General features: G+C 39.0%; 1 protein-coding gene across 6 annotated transcripts in view; it reads right to left on the reverse strand.

The window, feature by feature from the left end:
• Positions 1–3,426: 3,426 nt before the first annotated feature.
• Positions 3,427–14,561, reverse strand: part of ACMSD (aminocarboxymuconate semialdehyde decarboxylase) — a 28,751-nt gene continuing 17,616 nt past the window's right edge. For 5 of the 6 annotated variants that reach the window (XM_064451073.1, XM_064451076.1, XM_064451077.1 and 2 more), the window contains 4 exons: positions 13,064–13,159; positions 12,421–12,593; positions 6,079–6,177; positions 3,427–5,856 (listed from right to left, as the gene is read on the reverse strand). In XM_064451073.1, the coding sequence (XP_064307143.1) occupies positions 5,794–5,856; positions 6,079–6,177; positions 12,421–12,593; positions 13,064–13,159 (431 nt within the window). In that variant the 3' untranslated portion in view covers positions 3,427–5,793. Of the gene's footprint in view, positions 5,857–6,078; positions 6,178–7,714; positions 7,759–12,418; positions 12,594–13,063; positions 13,160–14,561 lie in introns of all 6 variants that reach the window. The other variant, XM_064451074.1, reaches the window with a different exon arrangement.

Genomic DNA, 14,561 nt, shown 5'->3' on the forward strand with positions numbered 1-14,561 from the left:
AGCAGGACTGAGCAGGCAGAAGCTGTCGTGTGCAGCTCGAACTTAAGGAGCTCTGACAGATAAAAGAGTTAATAAACCTTCCTGATGATGCAGGTGATGATGCATGATCTAGTTCTGGAATTGGTTAACGGTTCTTAGGATTTAGCACCTCCTTCCTCTTTAAAACTGAATCACAGTGTCCTGGCATGAGTGCCACTGGTTATGTGACATCTGTTAAATCTCAGGCTCCCAGAAGATTTTAAGTTCTTCTCCCAAAAGAGTGAGCCTTAAGTCTTATCTGTAGGAGGTGGCAATGGGGTTGAGATGACAAGCTAGAGCCAGGTCTGTGGGGCTTGACTGTGAGGGGGCCCCACATCACTGATGTGCCATTTACCACCTGGAAAGTGTGATCCTCCCATGCTCAGCCACCTTTCTGATCCTTGCAGATTTAAAGTAAGTTGTAGGGGGGGCATCAGTACAAAAGAACTTCTGTTTAAAGGGCTAAAATACTTGGAAGTGCTAATTGAGGTGTTGGAAAGAGCAAGAACTGGGAACGGAGGCTGTGGAGAGAAGGTGGAAGGGTCTTCAGTATATTTGAAGTCACTTTTCTTCAAGAAAAATGTCATAATTCTGAGAAGCGTGCTGCACTTGTCATTCTTTTCCTGGGACTGGTAGTAGCAAACATCTAGGCAAAGGTACTCCTCTCTCAAGTGGCAGGAGTGCTTAAGAATTGCACAGGGATTCTTGCATCTCAAGCGTATAGGGTGTATATGATAATCACACCTATATAAGCAATAACTAACTTGTACAGGTAGTATTTCTCAGGAATTTGGTGCTGAAAAGGCAGAATTAAAGCTGTCAAGTGATGCCTTTTGTCCTTCCTGATCAATAGTGCCAGCAGGTCAGTTATTCTCCAATACACAGGGAAGATGCATATGCTCATGTTATATTGAACAGGCACTTACCTGAACTGCTCCCACGGTACACTTCATCTACCTTTAAGAATCAAGATTGCTTTCTAAACTTTTTGCCTGTTCCTATTTGACCTTTAAATAATCACAGAATCATAGAATGGTTGGAAGGGACCTCTGGAGATCATCCCGTCCCACCCCCTGCTTGAGCAGGCTCACCCAGAGCAGGGGGCACAGGAACACGTCCAGGTGTGGTTTGAATGTCTCCAGGGAAGGGACTCCACAACCTCCCTGGGCAGCCTGTGCCACTGCTCTGGCACCCGCACAGGAAAGAAGTTTTTTCTCATGTTCAGGTAGAACTTCCTGTGTTCCAACTTGTGCCCATTGCCCCTTGGCCTGCCATTGGGCACCACTGAAAAGTGTCCAGCCCCGTCCGCTGTGCTACCAAATGTTACTTTTACATGACTATCATTAAGCCTCAAACTCTCAGGTAGTGACACAGCCTACGTGGTAACGTGTTGGAATGAAATGTCCTAGCTTCTGTCTCTTACTGCTTTGGGGTAAAGAACTGCAGCCTTCTGTCTTCCCTTCAGAAAAACACATAGCCCTCCGAAATGTCCTTATATCTCAAGCACAGTCTATTCAGCAACTCCATTTAAACCTATTTTAAAACCTGCTGCGATGCAGCTCGTGGGTAGTTCTCATTGGGTGCTCCGTATTCAGTTACTGATTTTCAGGAGCAGCTTGAGACTGTGGATTCTGGATTCAAAGGGTACAAAAAGTACTCATCTTTGTTCAAAGGTCTGATCATTGTGGACCAAAATGAGAGCTCCAAGCATTCTTTTCCTGTTAGTGTATGCCACCTGCACTGTACAGCGGTTTTGTTTACCTAAAATTATGCTACAAGTAGTTCTTTTAACTTCAGTGCAAATTTTATACAAATAGTTATAGTTTTAGAACCAGACCCCCAACAGAATACCAATTAAATACACAGATATATAATGCAGCATGGACAGGCGTGAATTACTTGCCTGATCTTCCAAACTGTAAAACATCTTTACGATTTTGTGTGTGCAGCGGAAATTTAACTACAAAGACTTCTGTTGTAGTCAGGAGCTGATCTTTGCCTTCACATTTTTGTGCCTTTAACAATCTTAAAATTCAATGTTTTACCTCGTTTAAATCATTGTGGAAAACTCATGGAGTTTGGGTGTTCAACTTGTATTTCTTATTCCTTCAATAATTGGTGGAAGAGTATGAAGGATGTTCCCGTCTGACTGTAATTAGAATTGTACATCAGCTTTGTTAATGAAAAAAAGAAGATGTAGGCAAGATTATATGTATCCCTGTCTTAAAAATCTTAACACATTCAGAATAAGTAGAATATCATTAAATAATGACAGTGCATAATGAATGTGATTTATGCAGAGTGTGCGCATTAATTAGTTGCCACACAGAATGCTGCAATCACCCATTTGGTCACAGGTTAAGGTAATTAAATGCTGTTCTTGCTACTGGAGAGGTTCCAAACCTTGGTCCCCAAAGATGTAACATTGCATTCTAACTAATTTAACTGGTTTCATTCATTAAAAAATTGAAGAATAAATCCTATTAAAATGTATTGGAGGAATCACAATGCATTTGCCTCTTAAATCCATTTAAACATCTGTGAAAATCAAATATGCTGAAGGAAAAGAATATTATATGAGAACAAAGTTGCCCTTCTACTTTGAAGTTTAATTTAAACAATCTGGTCAAAAAACTGTACACTTAAGTAGCTCAACGCTTGCATGTAGATATTTAAATAAAAAAGGTCAACAGAAAAGTCTTGTGAACCTGAGGACAATAAATATTGTTAAAGCTATTTTATCTAGGTCCTCTTTTCCTCTTGCATGGAAACCTGAAATTCCCAGCGCCCAAACCCAGGAGCTGCTGTCTACTTCGGCTTCTGATGTCCAATAGCCTTTTATGGAATATATTTGGAGGAGCAGTATAGTAAAGGTCCCAATGCAATAGCTAGGAAAACGTGTAATTAACCTGCACAAGCCAATTCTTGTTTTGTTTTGCTGCTTTGACGCTGTAAAGAGTGACAAAACCTTCTTTGTAGTCCAATGGAGGCTGGTATCAGCAGGAACTGCTGTTCAACGTCCTTCAGGTTCAGCCTGTGACAGAAGGACAGCTATGGACACAGCTGCAAAACCAAATGCTGTCTAATACTATTTTTCCTGGAGTGTTCTAAGACTAAACAGAAGAATGGTGACACCACACGTAGCCAGCAAACGATCCTATGAGAATGGAGACTGTAAGTGCTCATCTGCATTTTTCTGACTAGTATAAAATCCTCTCGGGAGCCCGATGCCTGTGTGCTTACCAGATAATCATGAAAACCCATTTCAGTCAATAGTCTATAAAGTAAACCATCTTTCCATTCGTGTAGCATGTCTCAAACTAGAAAAAGCATTAACATTTCAACATTTAAAATATCCAACCTTACTTTTAGGAAGTATTTTTTAAGGAATAGAACATTAAACCGAACTGTTGCTAAACAGTAGTATTTATTTTGACAGCGACAGTGACGCACAAAATATTACCCGCACAAATATATTATTTCTGCACCTACAACACTATTGTTCAAATTGTTTGATGATCACGTTGCCAGTGGTGTAGGAGGCAGCTAAAAAGTGCAAGTCCTCACATAGACCTTTTTCATCTTATCACAACACGTACAAAGCGTCAGAGCACATACTTGCTGAAGCATGGTATGCTGCAATTTCAATCACTGGATAAAGGCAAATGTTGCCTTTCATTGGGCATCAACAAAATTTTGTTTACATTCCGTTTTAAAACTCTCTTAAATTCTCTCTATTGGGCATAGCAAAGACTGAAATGTAATGGATACAAGTAATAATTTTTCAGTTCTTTCTTCCTGGGAATCAAGTCAGAGATTCTTATTACACCTGCAAAAGATTAAATCTCTCCTTTTTTATGAAGCAGGGATTTCAGAATTGTTTAAAGACAAATTAAATCCTCAAATGCAAAGAAATACCTGTGCATACTCATTTCCAGTACCCTTGCTTTTGTTTTGGAGATAACAATAGACTCTAATACATTTGTAAAATTTGTTTTTCATTGGTGCAATTGCACATGCAAATAGAGGTACCCCTAAGGATTCTGTGTTATTTCCAAAGTTTGGTGTGCTGGTTTTGGCTGGGGTAGAGTTAGTTTTCTCCATAGCGGCTAGTTTGGGGCTATGGTTTGGATTTGTGCTGGAAACAGTGTTGATAACACAGGGATGTTTTCGTTCCTGCTGAGCAGGGCTTACACAGAGTCAAGGCCTTTTCTGCCCCTCACCCCACCCCATCAGCGAGTGGGCTGGGGGTGAAAAGCAAGTCTTCTGGTGACATGGCACCCCAGAGAGAACTGAGTCAGACAATAGGACTCATTTCCAAAACAACCTCATAGACACTTGGGCCAAAGAGCACGGCATTGAGTGGGTGTATCACATCCCCTGTCATGCACCAGCCTCCCAGAAAATTGAACAGTGCAATGGACTACACTGAGAGCAATGCGGGGTGGCACATTTAAACACTGGGATACACATTTAGCAAAAGCCACCTGGTCAGTTAAAACTTGGGGATCTGCCAATCGAGCTGGCCCTGCCCAGTCAGAAATCTTACATAGTGTGGAAGGGCATAAAGTCCCTATGTGCATGTAAAAAATGTGCTGGGGAAAACTGTCTGGGTTATTCCTGCCTCAGGCAAAGGCAAACCCATTCTTGGGATTGTTTCTGCTGTAGGACCTGGGTGCGCTTGGTGGTTATGCGGGAGAATGGGCAAGTCTGATGTGTACCTTAAAGAGATTTGATTCTGGGTGAGAATAGCCAACTAATTCAATGGTGTGATGTTAATTACTGTAAAATCATTTCTATGGTGGAAATATACTATGTCAATAGTATTACAGTAAGAATGTCCAAGATTAATGAGGAATGAACTTTGATGAAACTGAGCAAAGTGCAGCGATGATAGAACTGGAGAAGCACAGCGATAATGGAACCAGAACTGGTTTCAGCATGCAACAATCCAACACCACACACTGTCTCTCCTGCCCTGAAGGGCTCTTATGGCAGATGGAGCCCAAAGGCGTGGGCTAAATGAACTCAGTAAACATTTTAGAGGGATGGCCTGTAGACTACAGGAATGATATCTGTGTGTTTATCTCAAGAGACAGGAAAGGTGGTGGTGATTGATTGGGACGTATTAGAAAGTGTGGGACCTGGATATGATATAGATGGTATAGAATAAGGGGTGGATACTGTCGTGGTTTCAGTTGGGATAGAGTTAATTTTCTTCCTGGTAGCTGGTATAATGCTGTGGTTTGGATTTAGCATGAGAATAGTGTTGATAACACACTCATGTTTTAGTTGTTGCTAAGTAGTGCTTACACTAGTCAAGGACTTTTCTGTTTCCCATGCTCTGCCAGTGAGAAGCTGGGAGGGGGCACAGCCGGGACAGCTGACCCACACTGGCCAAAGGGATATTCCATACCATATGGTGTCATGCTCAGCATAAAAAGCCGGGGGAAGAAGGAAAGGGGGCATTAAGAGTGATGGCATTTGTCTTCCCAAGTCACCATTACACGTGATGGAGCCCTGCTTTCCTGGAGATGGCTGAACACCTGCCTGCCCATGGGAAGCAGTGAATGATTTCCTTGTTTTGCTTTGCGTGTGCACGCAGCTTTTGCTTTACCTATTAAGCTGTCTTCATCTCAACCCACGAGTTTTCTCACTTTTACCCGTCTGATTCTCTCCCCCATCCCACCAGGGGGAGCGAGCGAGCGGCTGTGTGGGAGTTGGTTGCCAGCTGGGGTTAAACCACGACATTTGGTCTCTTTAATATCTTCGTAATTATTCAAATTGTTTTCTGCTAAGACCCAAAAATTCTAGGGCATTGCCAGCCTTGAGTTTATCCTGCAAAAACAAAATGCATATATATGTTGGTGTGTGCTTACCTCATATTTTACTTAAATGGTTTTACTCATGCTTTAAAATGAACTGCTGCAAAGAGACTAAAGGGCTTCTTGCAGTCTTTGCAGAAATCAGGGTAGTACATTGATTTTCAGTGTTTTATCTCAGGTCTAAAACCAGAGGCTTAAAAAGGAGGGGAAAAAACCCCAAATGTAAAGATCATACCTTCAGTTTATTGTCAAAATCATCCATTGAATCAATCAACTTTCCAGGTTCCAGTTCCCCAAGTGGAAAAGGGTAATCTGTCCCCAAAATAACTTTGTCCTGGTAATAAGAAAACATGTTGTATATTTTGTAGTAACATTAAACAATATAGTTGCACATGTCTTCTGGAATTTATAGTAAACCACAGGAAATTACATATATATATTGGACTGATTAATTACAGAAGTTAATATGAAGATAATCTTTGGGTTCCAACTTTCACTCGGAAAAAACAAAAGCTTGAAAACAATGACTGGAGTTGATTGGCTGAATTTAAGTTTGGAAAAAGTACAGGCTATTTGCTGGTTTTGTGGTGTCTAAAGTTTGGTGTATTTTTATTCTGACACACAGAAAGTTCAAAATGCAAATCCCAGGCCCATGGGAATGTGTGTGAATACAGTACAAATGGTAATTTCCTATTCAGATTGATTTTCTGTACTGTGGTCCTGGTTTGAAATGTAACACAAAGGCATCTGTGGTTCTTCTGCACTACTCGTACTGCTTCTGCAAGTAGTTTGCCTAAAATCCTGGCAAAGTGTTGCCATAACTAAGCGGCCAATAAAGGGCACACAGAATCCTTCCTTCTGTTTCTTGCCTTCCTTTTTGGTTTTCTTTTCATGTTCATTCCATGCTCTGCGCTGTTGTGTGCTGTCCAAAAAGAGTATGACAGGTTTTGACACAATTCTTTAAGACTCTCAGGAAGTTCTCTGTCAAACTCAGAAAAGAGGCTTGGATTTGGGTTATTGAATTTGAAATTCTTGACTGCATACACACACATAGAGACACAACAAACTTGAAATTAAAGATATGTGAGAAGAATGTATAATAAAAAATAGAAAGCAATCAAAATTATTTTCCATGTGATACTTTAAAAGCTGTAATAATTGCAGTGTGATAATACTTAAAGCATTGTACGTTGTACAATGTAGAATTACTACAAACATTTAAATTAAAAAAAATTAATTTAATTTAATTTAATTTAATTTAATTTAATTTAATTTTATTTTACTGATATTCAGCTTGAGAAAACAAAACCAAAATCTCATTTACAAAATTTCATATATTTTTGGAAGTCTATAATTTTTTTAAAATGTTATTGTCTTTAACTGGGGTTGGGTATTAGCTGTGCATTTGAAATGTATCTGAGAATATGAGTGATGTGGTATGATTTGTTTCTGAAAGCAAGTCAGTGAAAAGAAAATGCAGTAAAAATCTATATGCTTCACTCTTGTTATCAGAGGTGAAAAGAAATAGGCAGATCCTCAGTAGGTCCTCATTGTTATAGATTCATTTTCACACTGGAATGATATTTCCCCATTTTATCTACCTTCCATAGTCCATACTGCCAACTCTCTTGATTTTATCAAAAGTCTATTTGCCTTTAAGCTTCATCTCCTGGAGACATGAATATTTGAAAACCACAGTATTCATTTAAAAATATATTTTTAAATGTCTCAGGAATAGTAGTCAAACTCATGAATTTGCGGCGCTTGTTATAATATCTGAACTCAGTTACCAAAACTGAAATAGGGTGAAAAAAAGGTATGTCAGTTATTTTATGAAAAGATTCATTGTCAAATGTTTTTATATTTTTTACCTCCAGTAGATGTCACCCGAGAGTCTCTGAAAGAACCTACACAAACATACGAAATCCAAACAGAAGATACACATTCTATTGTTCTGTCCTATATTGTTGTGTTATAATTTATTATAGAAGTCCTGCCACAAGATTAGAATAGGAGAATTTATACTCCTCTGTATACTAAATCAAGTTCTGAGTGTAGATTACACAAAATGTATTTGGATGTGTGTACGTTTAAGCAGCTAAATACATTATTTTATTTATAATATTCAATCTGATACCAAGGAATTTTCTTCAGATACGAAAACCAAATGTATGCCACATATTAAAAAAACCCCAAACAATAAATATAGTAGCTTTATATGAGAAAATGGATTTCTAAGTAAAGGAGAAGGAAACCCAGTATTTGCCCAGCTGTTTATTAGTCAAGGTTAAGTAAGCCAGGAAGGTTGCCTGTTCTTGTTTACAGCTCCTCTATACCAAAGCAGAAAGAAATCCCACCCCCTCACTGGAATAATACATAGATTATTTCAATTATATTTTTCTTTTCCTCTAACTTGAAGTGTTTCACAGCTAATCATGTGATCAATTAATTAACAGTAAAATTAAGAGCTGTAAATGAATAAGAAAAATTTAGAATCAGCGTTATTGCTGTGCTACTAGTGATATGAGGCTGTTCATTTAAACTCTTTGAGCTTCAGTTTTGTACCCATCTATAAAATGGAGCTTGCAATACCTGTCTTTACCAACCAGCCTCAGACAAGTCCTGTGAAGTCTCTGCAGACAAATAACACCCCGAGCATAATAGATACATTATTATATTATTCCAAAGGGTACCAACAAAGCCAGTTTTCTGTAGATGACTTACATTTCAATACGTTAATCAGTGCATCTCTCCTTTTAGAAAGGTACATATGGCTAATGATTAACCTCAGTGGACCCTTCTACTCAACAGAACATTTTTCACAGTAATAGGGACCTGCATCTTAAAACAAATCTCAAAGAGCATAAAGCATGAGTTTGTCCTCTTAGATTAGTGAAAAATTGTATTTGCCTTGAATCTCACCTTCTTTCCTCCTATGAGGACACATCTCAAAAGAAGGCCAGGTTGCTACAGTCAGTTCTGGTCCAACTTCTGGCCAGAGAATGTTTAACTTTTGGGTGACAGCTCTTGTGGAATCACCATGGGGAAGTTTTTGCAGAGGTGCACTGAATTGTTTAATCCCCTGTCAATCCAGTTCTTCACTTGTTGTAGCCGGCATCGTTAGAGATTTTGTATTTATTTATATTCACTTCATGCTACCTCAGCATGGGGGAAGCGAAGGACTGCAGCAATTTTGCAGTCTTCCAAAATCCTTTCTCAGAAATGTACACTTCTCTTTCCTTTAACTGGGATAGGCTCCAATTAACCTGCACCCAAAACTAAGAAGGGATTAAATTAAAGGTACATGACTCATCACAGCTGTCACTGGATTCTAATATTCATAAGCTCAAAGCCAACACTTTACATTCTGATGCCAGGTAATGGCTGCTCCCAAAGGACCTGAAGCCATGTCTCTGCACATCTTTACACACACTGATGCCCTTCCTGCACAGCTCTTAGCTATACTCTAGAGAGATGTCCTATTTCAAACCTTCAGCTCATAAAGTTACAGTGGCATCCTCAAGACCCAATCACATCATTTTTAGCTGAGCATTTATTCATCTTACATTTGTTATTCTGTCAACACATGACTGCACTGAAAACACTAAGTTATTTGGCATTTTTTTAATCATTTGACTCTTGGAATGGTATTATGTAAGAATATCAACTTTCATTGGAAAAAAGAGGGAACTTTTAAATCTCAATGGTTATAAAGTAAAGTTTGAAAATGTGATGTGGGGGTTTTTTTTAAGGATGAGATGCCTTAGGCTATGAAAAAGAGGAGGAAAATGTACTTTTTTTCAAGTTCACTGGAGCATTAAAAGCATTTAAGTTTTTGGGATATGACTCATTACTTTTCATCACTATGGTTCCACCTGATATCACATTGCTTGAGCTCAAAATAATCAGAGGAGAATTAAAGAAGACACCACCATCCCATGTAGTACACTGGTCAAATTTATTGCATTAAGAAACTTAATTTCAGAAGTCTGTTGACAAAATAAATGAGACACCAGAGAGGCTATTGCTGAGTGACTTTTAGATTATCAAATTAGAATCCATAACCTCTCTCTCCTCAAACAACTAAATTCCAGTTGCAAAGACTAATCATGATTAAGGGCCAGAGTCTATGTTTTGCTTCTTAGGAAGAAAGGTAGAGAAGTTACAGCTTAAGTGTGGTGCAAAGACAGCAGCTTTCCTACAACAGCCATAGCTTACAGCAGCCTTGAGCTGTAAAGCTAACTTGTTACTCTAAAGCAGAACTGCTATGAGACTTGCAATCCTATACAAGTTAAAACAGAAATGTCAGCAATAGATTAAACATCCTGTTGTTCTTTCTGTCCTGCTTTGCTCTTGATACCTACAGTTCAGCTGAAAATCAGAATCAGCCAGAAAAAAGAATCTGTGGTTTCAGCCACGCAGAGCCACAGAGCTTCTAATTTACCAAGGTCTTTCTAACAATGGCAAAACATGTCTCCCAACATTTTAAAATGGGGGAAAAAAAAAAAAAAGAAACAAGCAAGTGATCTTGTCTCCTTGGCAATAGAAAAAGGAATCTGACCACCTAAACATGGCAATTTAAGTGGAAGTTAGGCTCATCTGTGCTGTACTATAACTGCATGTAGAACAAGAACATTCTTAGGATGAACATGGCCTAGATTTGGGGAGGCTTGTCAGAAAAGGAGATAGCTGAAGGCAGGTGCTGAACTGTTACTCTATAAGCCTTTGGGTATCTTGTAAAATGGAAGCGCACATTGCATCCAGTAAAATTTGTAAATCTATTGTAAAAACTACTTAAAGCCATTTGATTACTGTAGCTACAGTTAGATTCAAAAGGTAATGCAAACTAAAAGGTCCTGGGCTGCTGACCATGATAGATTTACTATTTAGAGGTTGGTAACAGAAATTAACAGGAATCAGTATTGGGCTAGAGCCCTAATATTTTGTTAGTAACACATCTAGTGCCTAAAACTTCATCCCTGACACAGAGATCTCTCCATCAGTGTTCACCAGGACTAGCACTACCAAAAAAAATAACGCTATAACATGTCTACATGTACAGAAGGAACTTAGCAGATGCTGCCTGAGTTGATACCCACTGATATGACAACTTCCCGCTACTAAAAGCTTATTAGTAGATCTTTTGACAAGCAAACTGACCTGGGTTTTATCTTACTTCTTTCTAATGGAACTAGGCTCCATGGTAGTTTATTTGCACGTTTTATGGGGCTCCTGCTGTAAATCTGTTTTTGGTTCTTGGTGGATTTAAGAAAGAGGTGTTTTCTCTCCTCTCCTTAGAGCTGTAGTGTACATACAAATACACTTTATAAAAACTTTCTACAGTATTGTTTCAAGCTGTAGTTGTGCTGTCACATTGTTCAATATTTCATGAATCTTCAAATGCAAGGTTTTGCTAAAAGGCACAGGTACTGTAGGAGAGCTGCAGGCAGAAGTCCAGTCTCAAAGCTACAGATTTCCTGTGCAGCACAGACTGAAAACCCATAGATTGCAAACGGTTGAGACCTGGGCTCAGAGAACAACCATAAAGAAAGCAATAGTTCTGCATTATTTTTTTTGGCTGGCCGAGGCAGGTCACTTCTGTACCTGTTCTAGTACAGATTTATTGCAGGAACCTGCTCAGATTGTTAGAGGTGAAAATGGGAAACCGATTTCTTTTATGTAGAGAGAAAGAAGACATTTGGCTTAGCTTTTTTGTGAACTTTGGTCATACAGGAGGCCCTGATGACAGCAACAGCCCCATATGTGAGAAAGTACTATGTGGGCCTAGAAACTAATGCACAGGAAACAGGAATACAGTTGTCAAGACAAGAAAGTCATGTCAGAGCTTGCGTTTCAGGTTTTGACATCTGGTAGGTATTTGCCTGCTAGCTACAGAAACTCCATGAGGTCCAGAGATCAAGACACTAATACAGGTCTCTTGTTGATTTGTAGTGATCCATTGGAAGGTGGCGCAAGTGGTGCCATCTTCAACCCCTTCCTGAGCATTTACTAATGAGAATGAATAATTTGAATGTTTTGGGATTTTTCTGTCCCATACTGTATCTGATTTAAATAGGTTGCTACACTACAAAGATTTCTTTACTCTCTAACAATTAAAATATTTTTGCAAACCCGTGATGTTTAATGTGCTCGCCAGGAACCTCACAAAAACTTTATTTTTTACTTTTTTTTGCCTATAACTTCCCAAGTGGAAATACAATTTGATTTCTTCAAGTATACACTTGAATTTGAAAATTAAGCCATTTGAAAACAAGGCTCCAAATGAAGCAGTCTTTGCTTGCAGTCCCATCTTGAACAACCTTACAAAAGGAACCAGCCTCGCTGAGCTAAGGTTCACAGTGCATATTTGCCTGGATTAAAACCACTGTTTCAATAACTCCATAGAGTAAAAACATTACCAATATGGCAGAAGCCCATCAGTTTATAATAGCTCAGGTTCTAATTTTACTGGGAGATTATGCTGTCTTCTTCCTGCTTTCTTCGCCTTTTCTTCTGCTGTTTCATAGAGAATTAAATAAAGAATGACTCACCTGCTTCAGGAAGCATTAGGACTCACCTCTCCTATTACACTTGTTAGCAGCCTTAGTGCACCACGATCATGGACAAGAGAGTCTGTATAAAATGAACCAAGGTATTTTTTTGGATCCACCTTGTTATCCACTGCACATAAATCAGGGCGCATGTTGAATCCATGGGAAATTCGCCCCACTGTGTATGGAAAAGCTCCACCTGCAAGAAGACATTTTTAGTAACAGAAGCTGAAAATATGCAGGAGGAAAAAAAGCCACGTTATCAACAGAGCTGTAAGTTTTAATGTCAGCTATTTAGAAACAAAGTGGTCTGCACCACCAATTTTTATTCACCCCCCTTCATTAACTTCTTTCTCTGTTTCCCCCACTTCTTCACTACCATGATGCCCAAATTCTTCCTGCTGCTTCCTTATCCCTTCCCCCAAATCATCTCCTGTCTCCCCTTCCTCCTTGTTTCCCTTAAAGGCTATTGTAACAGTTCAATCACTGGCTGAAACAGGCTAGAGGGTGTCCATACAAGCAGCTGATCTGGCAGATTATCTTCTTTGGGGTAACAGTACTGAGCTGGTGGCAGGCTTAAAGTGGTAACCCTATTAACTGGCATACTAGAAAATACAGTTGTACCGTGCTCAGCTAAAGAACAGGTGTTTCACATGGTATATTACTTACCTCCATGTGCAAAGCAAACTTTCAGCTTAGGAAATTTTTCAAAAATTCCTCCCATAATCATGGAGCAAATGGCTATGGTTGTTTCTGCTGGCATGCCTAGGAACAAAAAAAGGTTTATTGTATGAGAGTTTTATTTTCCTATTTGAATTTTAAATGTTACCTTCATTTTCTTCAATTAGCCTTGAGCCTATTGAAAAAATTGTAGTTACAGAGCAGCTGCCAAGGGTTACACATTATTTCTATTAGAGGGACAGGGAGCTGAACATTAATTAACTGAAATGAGGACACAGGACTGGAAGCTAAGATCTTCTGAATTCTAAGCCCAGTTTTTATCCTACACCACGAGGACAGCGGACAGGCAGGTTGGGTATGTCCTGAACTGCACAGTACAGGCTTGATTCCCCAGTTGTCCTAGCTCAAAGACAAGCCTGGAATACACCAGGTTCTTTTCTCACCTGTGCTTCTGGGTTTCTTTTGTGTGGAAAGTGGGGCAATCATGTTGCTGGATATTCCAACACAGATTTGGGGTTTAGTTATGACATGGTGCCAGTTTCTAGAGTTTAGAAATAAGCTATCTCTCTCTTTGCCACTGGGCAACTTGGATGCCAAGTGTAAGGAATATAACAGTGATTTAGGTTCCTACACCAGGCCTCAGTTTCTGAGCACACCTAACATATGTAGAATATCATGCCATTTAGGCACCTCACTTCAGACATCCAACTTGAAATTAGGAACCGAGTTCCCCTCATCTATGGGGGAAACAATACCCATCCAGCTCAAAAGGTTGTCTTTTCTTAATGTTTTACCATACGCTCAGATGCAAAGACTTTTTAGGCTTAGTAGGAAAATGTTTTAATTATACTTTGTTAAGTAAATACAGTAATTGTAGTCTCTTTTATAATCCATGTTGTTGAGCCTGCTCTGATTAAGACTAATTGATATTGTTTTAAGATAATGTACTGGTGACTGTGGCACTAAGATTTTCCAGTGTATACTACAGAATGTATATTATTTGTATACCATGTATGGTTTTGAGAACACCTCTGTTGGAGCCAGTGCAAAACCAAGCAAAACAGAACAATGCAAAACAGAATAAGTGAGGGTGGAATCAGGTCTAAACATTTCTAGGTAGCAGTATAACCTACCTCCTGCTATTCAATGTTATTCTGATTTACTTAGCAAATACGGAAAACCCAGAAACTAGACAGTTCCCTACCTCTATGGAGACCTTTCAAAGTACATGTTGTTTCAGCTATAGTTGATGGGAACATATATTTATTTCCTCTCCAATCAACCTATTTCTAGGAAATACTCCAAGAAATTCTAGGAAGTAATGTTTGGTTTTGCCTACTCCTTCATTTATTCACATTATTTTTGAGGAGCTCATTTCAGAGACAATTCACTTTTCCCAAGTCATTTGCTCTTTGCTTTTGGGACAAAGAGAATACTAGATTCTGTTGCTAATCTGAATAATTTTAATTCTAGGTATTTAAAAATT

This window comes from Phalacrocorax carbo, chromosome 5 (genome assembly GCF_963921805.1).
Source record: "Phalacrocorax carbo chromosome 5, bPhaCar2.1, whole genome shotgun sequence".
NCBI lineage: Eukaryota > Metazoa > Chordata > Aves > Suliformes > Phalacrocoracidae > Phalacrocorax > Phalacrocorax carbo.